The sequence below is a fragment of the Lathyrus oleraceus genome, chromosome 6, assembly GCF_024323335.1.
Source record: "Lathyrus oleraceus cultivar Zhongwan6 chromosome 6, CAAS_Psat_ZW6_1.0, whole genome shotgun sequence".
NCBI classification, from domain to species: Eukaryota; Viridiplantae; Streptophyta; class Magnoliopsida; order Fabales; family Fabaceae; genus Lathyrus; species Lathyrus oleraceus.
Window position 1 is genome coordinate 273,300,878 of NC_066584.1, and position 25,593 is coordinate 273,326,470.

General features: G+C 33.5%; 1 protein-coding gene and 1 long non-coding RNA gene across 3 annotated transcripts; one reads left to right on the top strand and one right to left on the bottom strand.

Annotated features, from left to right (window-relative positions):
* Positions 1-9,313: 9,313 nt before the first annotated feature.
* On the bottom strand, positions 9,314-12,137 carry LOC127096577 (uncharacterized). Of its 2 annotated transcripts, none has more exons than XR_007792721.1 (2): positions 11,595-12,137; positions 9,314-9,667 (listed from the first exon to the last, which is right to left on the bottom strand). It is a non-coding gene; the product is annotated as an uncharacterized LOC127096577 (long non-coding RNA). The 2 variants fall into 2 exon arrangements; XR_007792722.1 differs by having other exon boundaries at positions 9,314-9,842.
* A 3,258-nt stretch (positions 12,138-15,395) lies between these two features.
* LOC127095138 (uncharacterized) lies at positions 15,396-16,031 on the top strand. Its single transcript, XM_051033871.1, has one exon. It carries the CDS (start codon positions 15,396-15,398, stop codon positions 16,029-16,031), a length of 636 nt encoding a protein of 211 aa, XP_050889828.1.
* The last annotated feature ends 9,562 nt before the right edge of the window (positions 16,032-25,593 follow it).

A 25,593-nucleotide genomic window follows, 5' to 3' on the forward strand; every position in this document is an offset into this window, starting at 1 on the left:
GTAATGATGGGGAAATTCCCCGAATGTCGATCTCAAGGACTGCACGTTAGTATTGAGTTTAAATTATCATTCAATTAAACAAAAAGTATTAATTTGGTTTTTGAGTGTAAAAAGTAAATAATAAAGAAATATGAAAATAAGGGTTTAGAGAGAAAAAGGAACAATGCCAGGGAAGGTGTGTAATTTATCCCTGTAACAACTCTGAGTTACTATTGCATCAACAAATATCAATTACTACCAGTTCTCAAGGGTATTTTCTCCCAAGTCCTTGGTGAGAAAACCTTTAATCAATCTACCATAATTCCTATGTCCATAGCCAATTAGGGTGAAGTTAAGCTGTATAATATCATGAATGCTCTGGTTCATACAGGGTATCCCTAGTCCTAGGTGATATCTACTGCAGAGTAACCTGATGAAAACCTTATCACTGGCGGTCCAGCCTAAGTGATAACCATAGATCAATCTCAATTGGCCCGAAAGAGAAAGCAATAAACACATCAAAAGGTTACCGTAAACAAAATATTATAAATGCAAATGTAAACTCAACGTCATTACAATTCTAAATCAGGGACACCCCCTAGTATAGGGGGGTTTAGCTACTCATATTGTTTAAAACAAATTCAAGATAAAAATTACACATTACAAGTAATTGGATGATTTTGATCTTCAATCGCTCCCGCTCATGAATCTCTTCAGCTCTCCAAATGCCTTGATCTCTGTAATACTTGATTGCTTCACAATACTGTATTTTTCTGTATTCCAAGATGATTTTTCCTTTGGCAAAAGACCTCTTTTTATAGTGAAAGTTCCCAGCAGTAGTTGGACAGGTCCAAAGATGTCTCCACAAAGCCTGAAGAATGAAAAGCCTGAGAAAATTGGAAATATTGGGCTTGGGCTGGCACGGCCCGTGTCAGCTGACACGGGTGGCCGTGTCAGCCTACTGTTTCTCCTGACACGCCCATGACAAGCCTAACACGGGGGGGCTTCTGCCTGACACGGGTGGCCGTGTCAGGCTACTGTTTTCCTTCTTCTGCTTCCCTTGCCCTGACACGGCCCGTGTCAGGTGACACGGGTGGCCGCGTCAGGCCTCCTGTACCGGGGTTTTCTGCTCTTTTGCGTGCCGGTCTCTGGCACTGTCGTGTTCTAAGTTCTCTGGTCCTTCTACCTGGATCTGTCGGACAAAAACACAACTATCCCACGCATAAAATCAAGATAAACAAAGTAAAACATAATAAAGATTAAAAATGCTTAAATAAAATAACGGAAGTAAAACTAATCGAATTGTACCTTAAATGTTTGCACAGTGTATCAAATGTCTCTGTTTTGCGTCGGATCAGTAATGAAAACTTACTATAAATGTTGACTGATCACTGCACTTCAAATGTTCATTGCTCAACTATTTTGATCCATATCTCCTCATATAATGTGATTTGCTTGTGTTTGTTTGGTTCTCTGAAGTCCTCGTGTGAGAGGCAAGCCAATGGTGGCTTTGATTTTGTGAGTTGTTGCATTTCAGATTGAACACCTGGATTTTCCATCTCAGATTTCTCCTTCCATAGAGATCTTTTGAGAAATCCAAGGTTATAGGGGTGATGTACATCACCCCAGCTTTAATTTGGTATAAGGCACGTGTAATTTGGTTGAGGTTGCAAAACCTGCAACTGGTGGCCGGTTTCTGTTGGCTCACCGGAGAAGACGGTGGTTTCCACCACCGTCCCCACGTGGAACCTCCTTGGCCTTTGGATCTAACCGGCATGTTCTAATCTCAACCTTTGTTTTGTTTGACTTTTTTAAATCCACGTTGCAACGTGCTTGACTCATGTACATGATGCGCGCGCGCCTCTGATCCGTTGATGTTGTCCACGTCAATTAATGAAATGGATCGTGCGTTCCCTGATTTTCCATATTTTCCTAATTTCTGTTTTATTTTCTTTTATTCTATTTATTTTCAAAAATTCATAACTCTTTTATTTGGAATCACAAAAATATGGGACCAATTGCAAAAAAATTCTTTTAAAATCTAGTTTCATAATCTGATTTTTAATTATTTTTGTGATTCCATTTAATATTTTTTGTGAACTATTTTGTTTTTGATAGTTTTTAATTCATTTTAAATACTTTTTTATATTAAAAAATTCCAAAAATATTTTCTTAACACATATGGATGATGATAAGTTTATGAAAAATATTCTCATCAATTTCTTAATTGATTTAAGATTTATTTGAGATTTTAGTTTATTTGTGTTATTTTTCTTGATTTTTTAATTATTTTAAAATAGTTTCTGTTTTCAAAAAATGTTGAGAAAATTTGTCAAACCTTGTTTGACCATGTTAGACTTATGATGATTCAATTGGACTTATTCAAGTTGATTTGAATGGAATTTGAAGTTTGACCATATTTTGTTCATTTTATTTTATGTATTATTTTAATTACAAAAAATACCAAAAATATGTTTGACCTTTCTTGACTTCTAATCTTCATTTCACTTCTGTTTACCATTTGTTTATGTTGATTCCATTCACATTTGACCATTATATTTTGATTATGTCATTTGAATTCTCATTTTCTATTCATTTCATTTCATCTTCATCTTCTTCTTTTTATTGTGGCTAATGAGTTAATGATTTGTGGTTAGCATTGACATATGAGAGGCTTAACCTTCTTTGATCTAAATCAAATTCAACTTGATCAAAGATCAAGTGAATTGCTTTGTGTCCAAGATAGGTTGCTTCTTGGTCAAGCAAAATACCTAAAATCCATACAAGGCCTTTCATTCTTTTCTTTTGGCATGGCAAGTTGTACGAGCTTGGCTTACTAGTCATGATCTCTAACTTGTGTTTGTTTCCCTATAGTTTTATTGACCGACCTCAGATAGGTGTGACTACTACATTAGTCCATTTACGATTGCTTAACATAGCGCTAAATTGCTTTATGACACACTAACACTAACTACTAATTACTAAGTTTTAATTCAAGCATTTAATTCTTGCAATTTACTTTAATGCAATTTAATTTCTTGCTCATTTATTCATATTGTCTTTTCCCTTTGCTCACACCCAATATAAGACCTTTATGACCTGATTTCACACACACACACGCCATTGAAGAGAGAGAAACCGAATCTACACATTTTAATCCTGCAAGCATTTTTCTCCATTGAAAGCTCTTCTCTCTTTATTTCTCCTGCTTCCTTCCTCTCATTTGAAGACTACAAATCATTGTTGGTGGGGTCTCTGAAGCTCAAACAAGCACAAGAGGTCGTGGACCTTCTCCACTAGGTAAGCTTCTCCTCTTTTCATCTCCTTCATTTTGGACTTGAATATGCCATGAATAGCTTACATACATTGCTTATTAATGGTTTAAAATGATAGTTTTGTTTGCTTGTTTGGATGTTAGATGTATGAGTTGCTAAAAATTTCTGAAAATAGTGTGTTTTGCTTGACTTTCGTGCTAACTTTCTCCATGATTCATACATCTTTTTGAGATTTTCTTGACATGTTTTTGTTCTACTCTATGAGATCTACAATTTTGCTTTTGATTTCATTTAATTTCATGGACTGTTGATGAAGTTATATGCATGTGAAGTTGTTGGGTAGAGGTTGCATGAATCTAGGGTTAGTTTCGTGCATGCTTTTGGGTCGAAATTGAAAATGATGTGTGGCGTGTTTTGATTGGCTGGATTTTATTTTTATCATTTCTGACTTAAGTGGGTGTGACCGGTTGATGCAAGGTCACATGATTATTTTGTTTTATTTAAAATGACATTCCCTTTTAATTCTGATTAATAGGTTTGGATCATGGACTTTGTACCTTCACTTTCCCCACCCCCTACTTTAGCCCCATCTACGTGTTTCACTTGGTTTCAGTTCATTTCTTTTTTACTCCTGCACCCTCATTTGCCATTTAGCTTCATTTTATTTCTTTTATTTTATTTTTCTATTCTGATTCAATTTTAATATTTCCAATGCTCCAAAAATACATGATTATTTTTTAACATGTTAATTAATTTTTTATATTTTTATATTTTATTTTTATAATTGTTTTAATATTTTATTTTAATTATATCATAAAATGTGTTTAGCTTGGCTTAGTTTTTGAATTAGGGTTTGACTCTTGGTGCTTCCCCTTGACTTTTAACCCCAATTTTTGTACACACTTAGGCATATGTATGTAGGACATTTGGGTATAATTTTGATGATTTAATCTTTCATTTTGGGTAATTTTTGAATTATTTCTTGATGCTTAACTTGTATGACCAATGATGGATTGTAATGCTTAATGATTAATGCCATGTTGAACTTGCTCTTGAGCCAATATTTTGGGCATTTTTAGACACCTATATGCTTAGGGTTTGAGTGTTAAGGACTTTTGATGTCAAATTGATGCATGTCTATTATGTTTTTATGAGCCTTGATTACATGCTTATTTATTGAGATACTTGTAGAAAAGTGTTGGTTGCTTCAGTTGCTTCTTGACCACACTCTTAGACACATGTTAGGACACTTATGAGTTGCTGACTTCATGATGCTTTGTTGATTTTTCAATTATTTTTGGAGCCTCCTAAACATTTCTCTTGTGTGATACAATGCATGCCTATTTGGTTGGCCTGTGTTTGCTTTGCTTGTTTGTTTAGAGAATGCACAACCATTTAAGTTTTGTTGTTCTCTCTTGTTCTTGATTAAGATATCATGAGGTAGAACCCCTTTACTCATTTTTATAGGTCATTCCATGCCATTTTTGTGTGATTACAATTGAGTTTTACTCATGATGTTTGGTTGCCTATCTTTGTGATCTTTCCTTAAGCATACCTTGAGCCATGACTTCTTGATGTTTGGTTGGCTTACATGATTAATATAGCATGTCATTTGTTTATGAATTGTGGGTTTTAATACCTAATCCCCATGTCCCCTCCTCACTTTTGCTTAACATGATGTTTGTTTCCATTTAGAGGCATGTTTAGGTTTCACCATGTTCACCTTTTGCTTCCCTCTTTGAGTGCGGTTTGATATGAAACTTTGGTGGTGATTTTAGGTCTTTCATTTGTGAGTTCCATGTTTAATCTATTGACTTCTCTTATCTAATTTCCTCGTACCAATCATTCTTTGTTAAGAATTGTTGAGTTCTTTTGTTAACTTGAATGATTATTTGCTTTGATGCTTATGCTTTTGAACTCAACTCTTGTTTGAATATTTGTATGCCATGGATACATGTTTAAGTTGAATATCTTGTTCATGTTTGTCTCTTCTTTATTCACCATGTCCCTTCTGTTTTGTCTTTTTTTGTTAGCACCTAGATTAGAGGACTAGTTTCCAATTAGGGTTGTTTCTGACTTTTCCTTTGTGCAAATTTGTGCTATCTTTTTCCCAAGCATGATTATTGTTGATGATGAGTTTATTGTGCCTTAGTTTATGAATTGTTTGTATTCTCATCTTCTTCATTTCAATTTAATTTCTTATACCATGCCATGTTAAGCACTTAACACTTATAGCCTGGTATGTTAGCTTGCTTAAATGTTTACTTACTTTTGGGACTTCTAATGCTAAAACCCCTTGTGCATGACACTTAGGGTTTGGTTTGACATGTCTAAATGTTTACTTTGATGATAAGTTGCTACCTCATGAATGTTTGATAACATGCTCTTTGCTTGAGTTTTGTTCGCAATTTGTTTGAGCCTTGTCTCCTATTACCATGACTAGTTAAGTTTGGATGTGTATCATGAAATGTTTGTTTTAAGTTGAGGTATATTAAATCATGTTTAGACTTATATTTTTACCTCTTGTACTTATTTGCTTGCTTGCTTTGGAATTATTTTTAAGTTGTGACTTCTAATTGTTTATTTGTCCTTCTACTTGCCTAGTTAGGAGATTCTCTCTTCTTCTTGACCTATGTTGCCTTGTTTAAGGTAGGATTAGGTTGGTAACATGATAAGACCATTATATTATAGTTGTTCATTATGTTCTTATAACATGTTCATTTTGTTGGTTAACCTTTGGTTATGTGCTTTACTTCCTTACTTATTTAAGTAGGATAGTTTTTAGGTTAGGAGATGTTCATCTCTTGCATACCTTAACTCTTTCTCTTTATGGTTTGATGTGTGATTGTTTAATTATAATCTTTCCTTCTACCTTGTTGATTGCTTGGGTGTTCACCTAATTTTATGTTCTTTCATCTTTGATTTCTGCTTGTTTAAGTAGGTATTGCTTTAGGTATCTTGTTTAAGTGTCTATGTGTGAGTAAGTGTTTACTTCTCATTAGATGTGTGATTGTTTAATTTTCATATCTTTATTTATTTTTAATTGATGACATTAATTCTACTTGTTTCAGTTCTCTTTGTTTTATCTATGGTCATGGTTTGTTACTTGCATATGTGTTCACCTAATTGCTTGTTCTCCTTCTTTGATGTTTACTTGCTTTCATTACCTTATTTAAGTGTGTGATTGCTTGTTTTCTATCCTCTTTTTCTTTTTTCCTTTCCTTGTTTGATTTCATGTTCCCCATAGGATCCTTTAGTTATTTCTTGGTCAATATTGAACAAAGTATACCTTAGGGTTGGTATCCATGTATGACAACATTATCTAGAAGTTTCCTCGATCCTAACTTTAAGTCCACATTTCATGACAACAAGTAGGATTGAGACTCCCCTTTTGTTACTCCTTTTTATCTTTTGAATTCATTCTAAAACTAAAACCTTTTTATTAATAAAATTCAAGAACACTCTAACACTATTGAAACTCTTTCATAATTAAGATAGAAGTACACAGATACCCCCACCTTCTGAGGGACCATCTGATGTATTCTTTCAACAAAAACATTCAACCAATCAAAACTCCTTTTGCTAGTTGGATTTTCTTATGAAAATTTTCAATAAGCGTTGTTACCCATAAAAAACACCAACACATCAAAGTTTTTTAGAAGAACTACGATGCTCTGATTCTTTTAGGATACGTAGGCATTGGGTTGCAAAATCTAAGCGAGCGCAATAATAAAAATATTTTCCTTTTTATCTGTTAATAATTAATTTTCATGCATTCCCTTTACAACCTAGCTTTAGACTTGACACACCCTTTGATTAGAACACCAATAGTGGATCATGTAGAGTACTACAAGTGTGAGGGGTGCTAATACCTTCCCCTTGTGTAATCGACTCCCTTACCCGTATTTTGGTTGCGAGACTATTAGCTTCATCCCTTTGTATGTTTACTCAGTGTTTTCTTTCCCTCTCTTGGGATAAATGACATTGGTGGCAACTCTGTTTTCGTGTGCGCGTTTCTCCGAGATGCGACATTGTGATTCATCTTTGAAAATGTATTGCTTTAAATTTTTTGACATGTGTCTTATACTTAGAGTTTGTTTCATGATCATGGTGTCATTATAGTATAGTGGTAAGTATTACTTTGATTGTACTCTTGAGAATTTGAACCATGCATTTGTTTCTATTTTTAAAAACTTGTTGATCATGGTTGCTTGGCGATTGCTTTTATTTTCTTTAGGGTGATTGATTCTTGTTTGAGGACAAACAAGTTCTAAGTTGGGGAGAGTTTGATAAGTGCTAAATTGTAGTAATTTTGTGTATGAATAATTGAAACTTATTGACTTGTTTCAATTGATTTTTATGCATAAACCTTAACTTATACGTATATATTGTATAGTTTGCATTATCATGTAAATATCACTTAGTTTGATAGTGTTCATCTCTTTTTGTAGGTTTCCTTGCATGGTTGAAGCATTGGACACTTAAAGGCAAAAGAAAAAGCTTCATGATGCATTTTGGGAGGGAAATAAAGTTCCTACTAGGGCTAAGCACGGTCCTAGCGCGCTTAGAAACAAAAGGCAGGGGGAAATTGCATTTTTTGTGCTAGGAGCATGCTTCGAGCGTGCTTAGCACACTTGTTCCAGAATCGGGCTAAGCGCAGTCCTAGAACGAGTTATGGCGGTTTGCTATTTTTTACCATGGTCGCACTAAGCGAACTTTGCATGGGCTTAGCACAATTCCACTTTTCCAAGCCCTATTTATTCATTTGTACATATATTTCTAGGGATGGTTTTGGGATATTTTAACCCCATCTCCATCAGAATCATTCTTTTAGTTAGGAGAGTTAGAGTAGTATAGAAATAATAAGTTATAATTCTTCTTGAATTCTTGAAGATCCGGAGTTGGGTTTTCCTCTATCATTGGGAAATCGTGGTGGATGTTTGTTCATCTTCATTATTCTCCTTGTAATCCCTTTCTTGTTGGGTTTGTATGTAGGTTCACTTTTATATTATGTATTTTTATTAATCATGGTGTTATGTACGATCTATTCATTAATCTATATCGATGTTATCCTTATTTATTTGTTTATCTATTGATTTGAACCTTTATTGAGAAATACTCTTTGAATCTAGATCTAAGATAATCATCTGTTAGACGCTAAACTCTAGACATAGATTTAGATCTAACATTTGTGTGGGCATCTATTCTTAATGCTTCGTATTGTTTAATAGGTTGAGAGATTGTAGATTAAACAATATGGTAGAACTCTCGACAATGTTGCAGACATGAACCTTGTTGTGAGCGATGCGTGATGATATTGATGAATGTTTAGATTGTGCATAATTGATTGGTAAATTACATGCTCGTATGGTGGATGAAATACAATCTTGTAAAGCTCTCAGATCTCTCTGAAGATTTATTTATTTATTCATTCGTTTTACATAGTTTAGCTTTTAAGTTCAAATTTTACAAACACAAACTTAGAAATGTAGATACCGTTGAGTGACATTTGATGTCGCACTAATCCCTACGGAGACGATAAAACAAAATACTTATTTTTGCTTGCTGCTTTACTGCAATTAACAAGCATGTCATCTCCTTCATCACATAAATGACGATCATATGCGCATTAGACTCACTTAAATAAAAGCTCCTATCTAAAACTCTAAAGGAGGCGACTTTAATTTGATATATGAATATTCCCAAATTCTTTGAAACCAACTATCAAGATCTATCCCAAAAACTAATCCATCTATTTTTGGCCAACAAACACAACAAGGTGTCTAACTCAAGTCTCATCAATGTGCATCAAGGAAACTATGAGCCCTTCTGAAGGTTCATATCATTTTTCAACTAAGCTACCATCAAGGTGGTAAACCTTAGCCATGATATGTTCTTAAGACCCTACAAGAATGGGCTCAAATTTAGACATTTCAACGAGTCATTTGTCTAAAAACCTGCAAACTAAATGGATCAAATAATGGTAATTGGGAAATGTTACGTGAAGGGTAATGAAAACAAGCCATAAAAAAATCCATGGACGTGAAAGAGAGAAGGAATGGCAGATCAAACTCCTTTAATCAACACAAGAATAATTATCCACAACAATTCACAGACGAGGGTACTTCAAACCTCATAAAAGAATCGTGGGAAACTACATGTTAATAAATACAATAAGAGAGCAAATATGGTGAGAAGCATTTCACACCAAATCTATTTTTGAACCACTAAATGGGAGGTTATGGGAAATTAACTACAAGGTTAAAAGCCATCATACACGTGACTATGAGAAATTGAAGAAGGAAATAAAATATCTTAGGAAGGGAATCTCAATAGATACATCCAGAGTGCTCCATCCAGTTGTAGAGCAAGAGCTCGACTTTTTAGGCCCGATAATCTAAGAAGCCCCCAACCTATGAGGGATAAAGAATCATCAGAAAGAAGCAAAGGAGAACCTGTTCATCACACCTCAACATTATAGCTGGAGGATTTTTTGTAGGGGGTAAGTTAAGCTCATCACATAAAAGATATGCATACTAGGTAATTAACGTCTTTGATTAGCTCTCGAAACCTCAGTCATCGTCTTTTCTGCATAAAGATGAACCCATGATCATCTGATGTAAATGTTTATCTAGAGCGTAAAATGAGTCCTCATTGATATCGAAACTTATGACGACGTCATCTACTAGGACTTCTTTGAAAGGTTGTAGATCTCAAACATTTAAAACCCAATAAATGTTTTCTAGTAGTTTTTTAGGATAAATGTATAAGTTTGAGTATATATCTCCATCAGAATAACCTTAGGAGTATGCGGGAATGCAAAGGCCATAAAAGTATGATATCTCATGGTAAACATCCTCTCATTATAATACATAATTATATGAAACCCTTCATTCAATATCCTGGAGGTGGTCATGTATGTGCTCTACATCACCATGAAATATTCCATAGATGACAGGTGCATAGGAGTAATGAAAGGAGATATGGTCGTGGCCAATTTTTTTATCAAGATAGCTTTAGAATAATGTTCAATTTCATGGATGCACACTCAGGGTTGAACCAAATAAAGATGAACCCCCTCAAGAGTAGTGAAACCACCTACCAGAGACTAATTGACGCAATCTTTACAGAATAAATAGGTAAGAACATAAAGGTATATATAGATGGCATGGTAGTAAATATGTAAGACAAGAAGAACAATTGTGAGGATTTGAAAGAAATCTTGAGATATGTTATGAGGTATATCATGCATATAAACATGTCCAAGTGATATTTTAGGGTCTAAGTAGGGAAGTTTTAAGGCTTCATGTTGACTAAAAGAGGAATCAAAATCAGCCCAAACAAATGCCAGGATATCATTAACATGAGAGACCTAACAACAATAAAAGAAGTTCGACAATTAACAAAGCAGATAGCTACCCTATATTTCTTCCTATCATATGTATTCGACAAGGTCTTCCACTTTTTCACCATACTGAAGAAGAAGGACGAGCTTAAGTGACTGAGGAATGTGACGAGTGTTTTAGAAATTTGAAAATCTGTTTGGAAACACATATGATCCTTACCTACTTGAAGGAGGTGTGTTATTGTACTTATATCTCTCAGTAACTAACATTTCCATGAGTTGATTGTTGGTTCAAGAGATAGACGATGTTGAAATATATGTCTACTTTGTAATAAAGGTCTTCAATAGAGGCCGAATTAAGGTATTATAAGATAGAGAGATTGGCACTAGTTGTAGTCACAAGGGTGAGGGAGCTGAGGCCATATATACAAGGCCACCACATAATGGTTAAAACAAACCATCCAACTGAGACTGACATCAACTTTGTCCCACATGAGAGTGTGAAATCTCATGTCCTATCTAACTTCTTAGTAGAACTCAATTCTCATATTAGCGAAGATACTCCTCATGAATGGATCTTGTTATTAGATGAATCATTAAATCTAAAAGGGAGCAGTGTTAGGGTATTATTAGAAGGCCCTAGTGAGAAATTGATTGAGAAATCACTACAAATTAAATTCAAGGCGAGTAAAAACCACGAGGAGTACAAAACTCTTATAACGGTAATGACGTTAGCAATGGAGATGGGGATTATAATCTTTGAGAAAATAGTGACTCTCAATTGGTAACTAGTCAAGTTTCCAATGAGTATCAAATGAAAGAAGCAAAATTTGTAAATATTTTCAAAAGGATCAAAAGCTGGCTAGACATTTTAACCTCTTTGAGGTAACATATATTCCTAGAGAACATAACTCTTAAGTAGATCTCTTATAAAAAATGGCTATCTCAAAGAAATCAATGCATAATAAAATGATAATATAAGAAAGAACGCACACCTTCAGTCTTGAAGTTGATGAAGTTAACCTTATCGAAAAAGCAGGTGGCAAGGGTTGTATGGAACCCATGATCCAGTACATGACAAGTGAGAATTTACCTCAAATGAAGAAGATGTAAGAAGAAGAAAAAGTATAATAAATATAATTTGGCTGTTGGAAATTTGTACAATATGAGAAGAGAAACATTAACAATGAGAAAGAGACAAAGTTGGTACATATAGAGGTACACGAAAGTGTGTAACGAAGCCACATAGGGGAAGAGAAATTGATAGGAAGTTACTGAGGGCTACATATTATTGATCCATTCTGATAAGGGACAATGCCAACTTCATCAACAAGTACGAAAAGTGCCAAAGATTATCATACCTACGTCACGCCTTGGTTGAGGTCCCCAATTTAGTAACCTCATCATGGCCATTCTACATGTTGAGAGTCGACGTCTTAGGACCATTACCACCCACCCCAAGATATATAAAGTTCTGACTTTTAGGTGTATATTACTTCACCAAGTGGATAGAAGTAGAGGTAGTTTCAACGATTTTAGTGGAGAAAGTAAGGAGATTTTACTAGAAACAATTTTTTTTGCAGGTTTTGTCCAACAAAATGCATCATCTCAGAAAACAAAACTCATTTCGTCAGTTCAAAAATGAGGGAATTTGGCCAAAATTTCGGAATCTATACCAGATTCATCTCAATCAAGCACCCTCGAGCTAACAATAAAGTAAGGAGTTGGGGCCATAAAAACTATACGAGGTAACATCTAAAGTATTTTTAATCTTCTTAACGCCAACAAATATTTTTTTCATCCCAGACTTCTACTTTATATATGACAACTAATACGTATAGGTATTGTGGTTATATCACACAACGCCACACTCCTCAACGAAAGAAAAATTATTTAAAAAGGTGCATGGATCAGATGTGGTGACTCTAGTGGAAATAGATACCCCAATTTGGTGACGTAAAACTTTTGATGAAAGAGGTATAAAATCAATAAGATTTATAGCCTCCCTCCTCTTACTCTATGCAATTAATATTTACTATCTTATTTGATGGTATACTCGTGATCATAATATTTTACTAACTATTTTGATTAATTTTAAGAAAACACAATATGTATCAACTGCATCCTAAATCTAATATAATACGCCGGTGAAATAGCTCACATCAAAGAACTCACAGTAAAACTAAGAATTGATAGTAAGTACATCTCATGAGTTATGCATAGGGAAATGAAGGAAGGTGACTTAGTACTCATGCATGTGGTAACATACACAAAGTTTAATAAACCTTTTTCAACCAGGAGGACCCTTACAGGGTGCATGAAAGATTATCTCATGGCTCCTACAAATTGGAATAGATGATGCAATCTTATACCTAGGATGTGGAACTTAGTAAATATGAGGCCACAATATAATAAGTTTATATATATATATATATATATATATATATATATATATATATATATATATATATATATATATATATATATATATATATATATATATATATATATATATATATATATATATATATATATATATATATATATATATATATATATATAAAATAAAGAAAGCAACGTTGTTTAAACAACCATGAGTTGTTCTCTTGTCTTGATGATTCAAAGTATTAATAAAGTGATGAAGTGACATTATTTCTCCTGCAAGGCAGATGTTTTCAACGAGACTCCTTATTTACTAATTTATCTTGTCTTCACCTTATTTTATGGTGATCAGGAAGCTCATGACACAAAATAGATGTGTGCCCTCTGGGTTATTATTGTGCCATACGAGATATAATTGCACCCTTTGGGGTATTATTATTCCTAAGTATATCATCAAATCACTCACAAGTTATACAAACTCTAAAGAAAACATAGATGATGTTTTCAAGCAATTTGACAAAATGGCCATTGAAAAATATTAAATGAAGCTCTCAATTGAATAATCAAGTGGAAGACATAACAAAAATGATTTCAATGATATTGCCCATGAAGTTGCGCATCTACATTCACAAGGACTAGGAAAATACAAGAGAAACTATAAAACTGTTATGGGCCGACCCCAATGGTCATCGATCGACCACTCAAAGAGAGTTAAAAAATTTCTAGAAACTTCACAACACAAGATAACTCCCCTACGGGAGAATATAGACGATCTGAATCCAAGATGCATCCAATGGCTTCCCGCATCACACGCCTAACAAGTATCGGGTTGTTATAACTTCTCCATTATATAAAGAGAACACATGCCAATTTTATATACATAATTTCAAATTCAAATTTCATCCATTCTTTTCCTTCTTATACTGACTTGAGTGTTGTAGTGCTAGCCTTGCAGGTCAGCCTCTCTCCACCGCATCGGAAGCTCAGATCCACTGTAGTCCTTCACAGTCATGGATTCTCCATCCAATTTTGATTCCGTAATGGAAAAGTGGTGTCTTCTATGAGAATCAACTTCTGATTCTCACGTTTTCCATAATCGCACATTCTATCTTCGATCTATCGATAGGAAACTTTTCCAATTCATCAAATCAGAGTTCTCGAAATTGAACGCTAGATTCACGTCGTCAAGCTCATCAAATGGCGTATCAACCTTATTTTTATGAATTTTTAGATTCTTGACTTCCAAGCTTCTCAACATTGGCTCGACCTAAGGTTGCTCTTTCTACAACATTGCACAAAGCTAATGTGGCTACCACTTCCTCTCAAGCGACAATCAATCAACAACCTCCTCCTCAAGGTATTGCAGATTAAGAGGCATAGATTTTGCTGCATCCAAATCTACTCTAACTTCAGCAAGTTACGGGATTTACTTCGGTCCCTCTGATCAAACCGTTAATGCCAAATCCAACTTCAAACTAAAAGCATTTACCAAATATTGCGAGCCAACCTCAGGATACAAGGCGCCAATGAATTACTGAAAACCATGTACAATATTATTCGGCAGAAAAATTCACAAGCGATAGAGGAGAGGTTGTTCCGCCTTAAAGAAAGCCTACATAATGCACCTCCGTTGGGAAATATCATGCAATAGGATATGTCAAAGAGAAGCCAAACTACCCTCCCTGAGTCGACCATGTTGAGAAGAGATGAAGCACCAAAGTCTCAGAATGACTAGAGGAACAAGAAACGCCAGACTCATCCTTAGAGCCACGACGAAGACCGAGGCAACCATGCTCCACCTTAGGATCAAGTAGAGAATCTGTCAACAAAGAATCCACAAAAACATCCTCCATGCGCCCTTATTTTCGACAGTAGGATACCAAAGTCGTTGGATAAACCTCTTAAACTTAGTGAATACAATGAGAATGAAGATCCTGAAGAGCACATGCAACTCATCAATAAACAGTTGAATTACTTATACACTAACATGATGCCTCCAAGTGTGAATTGTTTGTTGAAATATTAAACTTGATTTGGGCCTAATTTTATTATTTGATTTTGGACTTAGTTATTTGGGTTTAGTTTATATTAGATAATGTTTCTAGAAAAGTCTTGTAGTATTTAGAGTATCTAGATATTTCTTAAGATTGTAATATTTTCTAGAATACTCTTTGAATATCTAGAGTTGAGAACTCTCTAGAATTAGTGTGTCTAGAGTTCTCCTTAGAGTACTATAAATAGAGATGTAATCCAACACTTTTGAATCAAGCAAAAATAAAAAGTTGTCTCTTCCATAAATAATTCTCCTACCTATCAAGTTTTTATTCAAGCCTCTAATATTCCCACACACTTTTCCTAAACACAGAAGGGTCTATTTCCAACAAAGTGGCATCAGAGCTTCAAGGTCCTAAAAAATGGCAAATGGAGGTTTCCCTTTTCAAATGCCGATGCTCACAAAGAACAACTATTACAATTGGAGTATCAAGATGAAGGCGCTACTAAGAGCTCAAGATGTGTGGGATATCGTTGAGAAAGGCTTCAATGAGCAAGATGAAGCCTCGCTAAGCCAAGGTGTAAAGGAGACATTGAGGGAGTCAAGAAAGAGACACAAGAAAGCTCTCTTCCTCATTTATCAATCGGTGGATGAAGATACATTTGAGAAGATCTCCAATGCAACGACGGCCAAAGAAGCATGGGACAAACTTCAAACTTGCAACAAAGGAGTGGAACAGGTAAAAAATATCCGTCTTCAAACTCTTAGAGGTGATTTTGAACATTTATTTATGGAAGAGTCTGAGTCAATTTCTGATTATTTTTCTCGAGTATTGGCCGTAGTCAATCAACTTAAAAGAAATGGTGAAGATGTTGATGAGGTAAAAGTCATGGAGAAAATACGTCGTACTTTAAATCCAAGTTTTGACTTCATTGTTACCAACATTGAAGAAAACAAGGATTTAAAGACCATGACTATTGAGCAACTCATGGGTTCCTTACAAGAATACGAAGAAAAACAAAAGAGAAAAATTAAACAAAAGGAGGCTATGGAGTAACTACTACAACTCAACATAAAGGAAGCAAATTATGCGAATTACAAGAGCCAAAGAGGACGAGGTCGTGGCCAAGATCGTGGGAGTGGACGAGGACATGGAGGAGAAGGAAGAGGCAGTTACAACAACTACTCTAATAATGGAGAAAGAAGTTGGAATCCACAAGCAACAAGAGGTCGTGGAAGAGGAAATTCATGGTCGAGGTGTGACAAATCATAAATCAAGTGCTTCGACTACAACAAGATCGGCCACTATGCATCTGAGTGTAGACTCTCGAAGAAAGTTGTGGAGAAAGCTAACCTTGTAGAAGAAAAGGCAGAGAAGAAGAAACTTTGTTGCTCGCGTGCCAAAACCAAGTTGAAGAGAAAAGAAACAAATGGTACCTCAACACCGGCGCAAGCAATCACATGTGTGGCGATCGAAGCATGTTCGTAGAGATCAATGAAGCGACAACTGGAAATGTCTCATTTGGAGATGACTCAAAGATACCGGTCAAAGGCAAAGGTAAAATTCTTATACGCTTAAAGAATGGGAGTCATCAACATATCCAATGTCTATTATGTTCCTAACATGAAGAATAATATTTTGAGCTTGGGACAATTATTAGAGAAAGGCTATGACATCCACTTGAAAGAACATAGTCTTTTCTTAAGAGTTGTAGACATAACTTGATTGCTAAGGTGCCTATGTCAAATAATAGAATGTTCCTCTTGAACATTCAAAATGATGTTGCAAAGTGTCTCAAGACTTGCTATACTGACTCTTCGTGGCTATGGCATCTACGATTCGGACATCTCAACTTCGATAGTCTAAAATGTTTGTCAAAGAAGGAAATGGTGAGAGGCTTGCCTAGTATAAACCACCCAGACCAACTATGTGAAGGATGTCTAGTTGGGAAGCAATTCCAGAAAAGCTTTCCAAAGGAATCAACGTCAAGAGCGACAAAACCGCTAGAGCTCATACACACTGATGTTTGTGGACCAATCAATCCAAACTCTTTTGGTAAGAGTAAATATTTTCTCCTCTTTATTGATGATTATTCTAGAAAAACATGGGTTTATTTCTTGAAGGAGAATTCAGAAGTGTTGGAAAACTTCAAGAAGTTCAAATCCCTTGTGGAGAAAGAAAGTGGTCTTTCCATTAAGGCCATGAGATTTGACCGAGGAGGAGAGTTCATTTCAAATGAGTTCCAAAAATATTGTGAAGACCATGGAATCCGCCGCCCACTAACAGTGCCAAGATCACCACAACAAAATAAAGTAGCAGAGAGAAAGAATCGGACCATACTTAACATGGTGCGAAGCATGCTTAAGAGCAAGAAGATGCCGAGAGAGTTTTGGGCCGAAGCAGTGGCATGTGCGGTTTATCTGCCAAATCGTACCCCAATAAGAAGCGTGCATGAGAAGACACCACAAGAAGCATGGAGTGGAAGGAAGCCTGGGATCTCTCACCTCAAAGTGTTTGGAAGCATTGCCTATACTCACATTCCTGATAAAAGGAGAACAAAGCTCGATGATAAAAGTGAGAAGTATGTATTCGTCGGTTATGACTCAAGCTCCAAAGGGTACAAGCTCTATAATCCAAATAGTGGAAAGATCATCATAAGTCGTGACGTGGAGTTCGAAGAAGAAGATTGTTGGGATTGGAGTCTTCAAGAAGACAGGTACGATTTTCTTCCTTACTTTGAAGAAGAAGACGAAATGGAACAACCAATGATAGCAGAAAATATTACACCACCGGTCTCACCGACACCAAGGTTGGATGAAACAAGCTCAAGTGAGAGGACACCACGACTAAGGAGTATTGAAGAGCTTTATGAGGTAACCGAAAACATAAATGACATTAACCTCTTTTGCCTTTTGGGTAATTGCGAGCCTCTAAGCTATCAAGAAGCAGTTGAAAACGTAAAGTGGAGAGACGCCTTGGAAGAAGAAGTCAAGTCAATCACGAAGAATGATACATGGGAACTTACTACACTTCCACGAGGACATAAAGAAATCGGAATAAGATGGGTGTACAAGGTGAAATTGGAGTATGTGATGTCTAGAGATCAAGCTGCCGACATTTTCACCAAGCCACTCAAATTGGAAACTTTCGTGAAGCTAAGGAATATGCTTGGAGTCACAAATCAAGTTTAAGGGGGGATGTTGAAATATTAAACTTGATTTGGTCCTAATTTTATTATTTGATTTTGGACTTACTTATTTGGGCTTAGTTTATATTGGATAATATTTCTAGAAAAGTCTTGTAGTATTTAGAGTATCTAGATATTTCTTAAGATTGTAATATTTTCTAGAATACTCTTTGAATATCTAGAGTTGAGAACTCTCTAGAATTAGTGTGTCTAGAGTTCTCCTTAGAGTACTATAAATAGAGATGTAATCTAACACTTTTGAATCAAGCAAAAATACAAAGTTCTCTCTTCCATAAATAATTCTCCTACCTATCAAGTTTTTATTCAAGCCTCTAATATTCCCACACACTTTTCCTAAACACAAAAGGGTCTATTTCTAACATTGTTTGCGTTAACGTTGATCGGATAGGCCAAACTATGGTTTAATGCTCTTTCAAAAGGAAGTATTCAGTCTTGGATAGACTTCTACGAGAGCTTCATGACTCATTTCAATTCCCAAAAAAGGAAGACAATGACAATAGCTACCTTAAGCGGAATCACCCAACGAAGGAAGGAGAGTCTACAGTCTTATATTAAGCATTTCAAGCAAGTAGTCGTAGAGATAGAAGGGGCCGATGAAGGTCTGAAATGTTGAATATTCGAGAATGGCCTACTGCGGGATAGCCCCTTCAAACAAAAGTTGGGAAAAAGAGAGGCGCGTACCGTGAAGAAGCTATTGAACAATGCTCAATCTTTCACCAGTTTGATAACCTGGTCACTACTAACGCCAATTCTAGCCACCCGATCGAGAAGGATTATCATCGATAAAAAGACGAATCTATCGAAGAATGCACGACCTATAGAATAAGTACATTCATTTGAATGTCTCACGGGAAAAGATTTATCAAAAGTGTGCTAACACAAGGTTCCGAAAGGGAGGAATCAAAACCCCTTTTATCGTTAATGAGTCATCTTGTGTTTTTGTTAATATTTATTAATGACAAATATTTGTCACATTTTTTAATATATTAATGAAAAACATTTGTCACGTGGCTTTTTAGTATATTGGTCACAAATATTTGTTTAATATTTTTATAATTATCAGACAAAAAAAATTATTGTGTGTTTTTATATCATCGGTAACAAAAAAAATTTGAAAATATATCGATGTTCTTTTGAATTTATAAAATACGCTAAAGTCTCGTTTTTCATAAAAAAAGTTGTAATCTATATATTATAATTGTTCTCATTTTTATTTTAAAATTATAAATAGATAAACTAATTGATTAGTGACACATGTCATGCGTATGAATTGTATGTTCTAACCATTTTATACAAAATTAATAGAAGATTTGTGCGTCCGCACGTATTGGTAAGTTCATTCATATCTTAGATCATTCGACGAGATTTGATTGTTGTTTATATATAATTGTTATTATAAAATCACTAACATTTTCAAATATGTAGCATATCACCAACCTAAAATATCCAATACGATTATAATTAGAAATATTTACAAATATGACTCATAACTATAAATATTCATAAATATTTCCTTGAATATTTACTAATATATTTTTACATATTACATATTTTAATTTGTTTAGCTCATCGTCCATATGAGAAATCAATATGAAAAACTTTATACATATAAATTGTATGTTCTAACCACTTTATACAAAATAAGATGAAAAAAATATGAAACAACAACACTATGAAAAAAGTGTGAAAAAAAAAGTAGGAAACAAAAAAGTATAAATTGTATGCTCCAAATATTATTATAGTTAGTGTAAACTAGTTTCTTTCATTTTTATGTTGATCTTTATGTTGTTGGTGTGTTAAAAATCTAAACTTTGACCGTTTATTTAATGTTAAATATTTGTTTTTGGTATGATTTTTACTTTTTAGCATAAATTATAACTAATTTATTATAGTTATTTACATTTTATTTAGAAAATATTGAAAAAAAACTCTAAATTTAACTAATTAATTAATTAGTAATAAATAATTATTGTATTTTTAATTTTTATGCTTCACTATTTCTTGAAAAACAAGGTTACAACAGTGTAAAATATTATATAATTTGTGTTTTTTTTATTTCCATTTCGATGTTACTACAAAATAAATGAATTTTAAGTCATTTTAAAATGACAAATTTGTCTCATATTTGTTTTTACGCTCTAATTTTCTTTTACGATAGTGTGATTTATTTCTACCAAAATTATTTGTAAAAACTATAGCTAATCAATTTAAAAGATGTAAAAAATAATTTATTTAATTGATTAATTACAAAGTATCTTTCCATGTGTAAAAATTATGTATTCTAAGGATTTCTTAAGTGAATTAATTATAGTTGGTGCAATATAATTATTTTTATTTTTATATTAATAATATTAAAAAATAATTAACCAATTATTTAATATAAAAAATATGTTTTGTATATGAATTTTAGTATAAATTATGTTTAGTATAATGTAAGTTTTTTTAAAATTTTGAATATATTAAAAAAAAAGATAAATTTAATTCATAACACATATTTATCTCATGAATTTAGAGCCGCCAAAATGGACTAGTCCATATAAATAGTCGGCAAAATTAATAGATCATAGGGTCTTAAAATTATATATATATATATATATATATATATATATATATATATATATATATATATATATATATATATATATGTTTTATTTTTTATATTAATATTAATATTATTATCTACATTTTAATTATTGTTTTGTAAAGTTGATTTAAACATTTTATTTTTATTTTTATTTCTATGTATATTTTAAGTGCAATTATCATTTAGCACTCAAGACATTTTAATTATATAAATACAAATTAACTCTTAATTTGTTTATGCTAAAATATGAAATGAGTATAACATGTCTTACTATTTGGAGGGGATAAATCTATAGATTTATAGAGCAAGTATAAATCAAAAATAAAATAAGCAAACAATTAAACAATAATAATAATAAAAAAATTGAAATAGAAAAAAAAAACATATTTGTTGTTGGAGAAGGTTGTCTCAAAGAATAAACAAATAGACAAAATAGTATGTTTGCAATTCTAGAAAATATTTCAAATTAAAATGGATAAAAAACCAACTAATTTTTAACGCATTATAAAGTAGAGTAAAAAAAATGTAAAACCATTGATGATGTTATTAGGCTAATTTGCATAAAATCTTAAAACTATATTTTATAATACTCTAATTGAATTATAATCATGCAAACCTTAAAATATCTTTTAATTTGGGATCCATTTCTTACTCCTTGAATTGATTTGAAAGTTGGATGAATGGATAGAAAAGGTGTAATCATAATTATCATTATTTTGTGTCTTATTTGAATAATATTAATCTTGAATATAAATTGATGAAACTTTTTTATATTTGATATATTTAATTGATAAAGGATAAGTTTTAAAGAAACTATTGTGTTTTATATTTTGAAGCAACAGTCGTACCACGAAAAATAAAAGGACACGATCTCGCGAAGTGCAATTGCACGCTCGCAGAATAGACTTACAGAGTCGCCATCGAACTTTATTTATCTCAAAAAAGGAAAAAGATAAAATATTGATAAAACCCCTAAAATAACGACTAAGATTATGGTCGGTGCAACCGAATCAAGATTCAGGAGTCGATTACGCAATGGTAGGTATTAGCACCTCTCACGTCTGTTATACTCAATAGGAACCGTTTAGTTAGTTGTGTGCATTAGGGTTTGCTTGGAAATGTTAAGCTTCTCAAGTTATTAAAAACAGCTGAGTAGTTAGATTAAATGATCATGGGTTCGAACCATATCAATAACTGTTTTATATTTTCTAAACTATCACCATATACATCTCAGTTTTATAACAAAATTAAAGGGTAATATATATATATATATATATATATATATATATATATATATATATATATATATATATATATATATATTAAAATGCTCATTACATTGTTTACACAGAATATTAAAGTAAAAATATTCTTCTTCATCGTCATCGTTGAAGAACAAATGTTGGATCTCTTGGAGAAGAGCAACTGTTGGGGATCCTAGTTTCCTTGATCTTGACGAAGATCAAATGTTGAATTCAATATATTCTCTATGGCTTTTGCATTTATTTGTTTCTGATATAAAACAAAACAAAAATAGATAACTAAAATGAATATCCAGTTATATGATTATTATATAAGAACACAAACTTTGAACTCCAAATAATTTTTTACACTTACAATCCATCACTTGCAAAGTAAATACAATATTCTCACCAACCACATATTAAAAACCTAAATTTTTTATGATCTTGCAATCTATCACATTGATACAATGCTCTGATTAAACATAGAGGATTTCACGATGTTTGGGTTTCTATGCTTTTATAATGAGGCTTTTAGGTTTCTCGAAGATCACTAATAGTTGTGTCTTGACCTTTAATACTCATTAAATGGACGACAAAGATTTGTTTAAGAACGGTGAAGAAACGCACTTATATTTTACCTTAATAAAATATGTTGCAATATCTACATTTTTTACAATATCGAGGGAAACAAGTTTTTTTCCTTCAATATTTACATCTTTACACAGAATAATAAAATAAATTATTCAAATAAATCAACCACACATCTCTCGATTTTTGTTAAAAACCAAGGGGAAATGTCTTTTTTTTTAATATTTACATTGTTTACACAGTATAATAAAATATATTGTTCAAACAAATCATGAGTTTGACAAAGGATTCTTGGAGAACAATATATCTTTCTAGATTTTTGATAAGTTATTTGTTCCAAATAAGATAAAAAAAATTATGTACTTGCAATCCATCCTAGAGATATTTCATTATCTTGAGAAAATGTTTTTCATGACAAATGCTTAACGAATGTTTTTATAGTAAAATATGATGATTAAATAAAACTGATGTTTTTTATCTTCTCCTTTTAACTATCACCTCGGTAATGACGAAAATCGAGGTGTATAACTCTTTTTTATAATTACATTGTTTACACATGATATTACAATAAATTGTTTACAACAAATCTTTGCTCTTATTCCTGAAAAACTTCGTTGATATCTTTGCTCTTATGTTTTAACCCTTCGGTTAAATAGAAAACCGAAGGGTTATAAAATTATGTTTAAACTTATAAACAAATAAAATCATAAACTGTGTTAGTTGGGAATCGAAGTTTGTATTGAGTTATTTTTTCACCTCGGTGTTATGAAAAAATGAGGGAATATATGGTTTTTTATTTTTTTAAATAATAAAAAATAGCGTGCATTGGCGTTATACCTTTGTTTTCTATTGTTCGAGGTGAAAGCTTCGTCATGAAAAGCATTATTTGTTGTAGCATTTGTTGGTCGATTTTAACAAAACCTATTTTGTCTCAATCGACGGAAAAACATTACTTTATCCGAAACAAGTGAGGAACAGACGTTTGCATCATATTGAATGAATTTCTACATATCAACATTCACAGAAAAACGTCATTTATCTTAACCCACGTGATTGTGGATGAAGCATTGTCTTGCATCGTCTCGAGATGAAATATCTTTCGTTTGAAAAAGGGTTTTTAAGGTCATCGCGCAACGGTGAGAAAAGAGTTTGATGTGTTTGAAGTATTTTTGGTGATGACAAGAGTTCAAACGGGATAGAACTACATCTCATTTCTAACTCTCGGGAGCTCGTGGACTATACCAAGTTCCTTTTTCATCTTATTTGAGAAAGAGTTTTGAAAATTTTAGGTATTTTTTGGTTTCATTGAGAAAATTCACTTGATGTTGATCAAAGTTTGTTACACGCTACAAAATTGATTAGACGATGATGAGTGTTTTGATTGGCGAGAACTACATCTCAGATCCCAACTCTTAGGAGCTCATGTACTACAACATGTTCCTTTTCATCCTATTTATTGAAAATTGTTAAATAATGGTTAAGTATTTTTGTTAGACGATAAGCTAAGATCTAGAGGGGGGGTGAATAGATCAAAAGTTAAAATTTGAACCAAAATTGGTTTTAAAAAAGTTTATAGCGCGGAAGAAAGTTTCAAAAATTTCTCGGATCAAAAATCGTCTAACCGAACCTACTATCAAAAAGCTCGGATATACGTAGAGGTGTCAATGCAATGATAATAATCCACAAGTCAATCAACAATAACTAATCACAACTAGTTGAATACAATACAATAGGAAAGACTATCTCCAATGATCAAAACACACAAAAACTTAAGTCAAGCAATTTGTCGAACACTTAATGTGCGATCAACAATGTTTGGAACATTATGTATGGTATGTTGTTCTTAGAAATTCAATCACGGTCAAATGGTTTGTGATCTACACAACAACACAAAATTCAAAACAAATTCAAAATTATGATCCAAACAATATTGATTGAATGATCAATGCAATCGACAATTTTCAAACTACAAAATAAAAGAGGGAGCGAGAGAGAGAGAGAGAGAGAGAGAGAGAGAGAGAGAGAGAGAGAGAGAGAGAGAGAGAGAAGAGAGAAGAGAGAAGAGATAAGAGAGAGTACACAAGGATTTGTTTAGGCAGTTCCCCAATCAACCTCGTTATGGATACGCCTGCCCTCAATTCAAATTTGCTTTTATTGCTACGCAATATACTGGCTCATCCAAACATTGAATCCTTATAGAAGGTGCTTCATTGTACCACTTGACTTTGAACATGGATGATAAATTAGCTAAGGCGTCTTCTAGTTGATTCTCTTCTCGAGGGATGTAGTGGAAAGTAATCTCATCAAAGTAAACGATCATCTTTGGGACGTGGTCTCCATACTTGATTAGCTTAGCATTATGTGTTCCCCATTCTCCCTTGATTTAATTGATCACGAGAGCAGAATCTCCGTATACTTCTAAGAGCTTGATCCTTAAATCGATGGATTCGTCGAGTCCTAAGATGCATGCCTCATACTTTGCCACATTATTAATGCAGGTGAAACATAACCTAGCTGTAAAAGGAATGTGATAACCCATTAGAGAAGTTATGAAAGCCCGGATCCCATGCCCTTATCCGTTTGAGGCACCGTCAAATATGAGTTTCCATTGGGATCCTGGTTCGGGTCCTTGGTCGGGACTTGGGGTCTCATAATCCCTTATCACCATAACATCTTCATTGAGGAAGTCAAACCGTATAGGTTGATAATCTCCATTGGCTGGTGAGCGAGATAATCTGCTAGCACACTTCCTTTGACATCTTTTTGTATGACATATTGGATGTCGTACTCTGCCAATAACATCTGCCACCGGACTATTCTTCCAGTTAATCCTGGATTTTTAAAAATATATTTGATAGAGCATAATAAGTTTTCTCCAAGAGCGAATGTCGGGATTCACAGTCGGCAAATTTCTTGCTTAGGTAGTAGATTGCATGCTCTTTTCTTACGGATTCATCTTGTTACCTCAATACACATCCCATAGAACCGTCAAGT

Bases quoted from the DNA above. Each gene is read 5' to 3' on its own strand.
- LOC127095138 (XM_051033871.1), top strand. From the start codon at position 15,396: ATGGCAAATGGAGGTTTCCCTTTTCAAATGCCGATGCTCACAAAGAAC.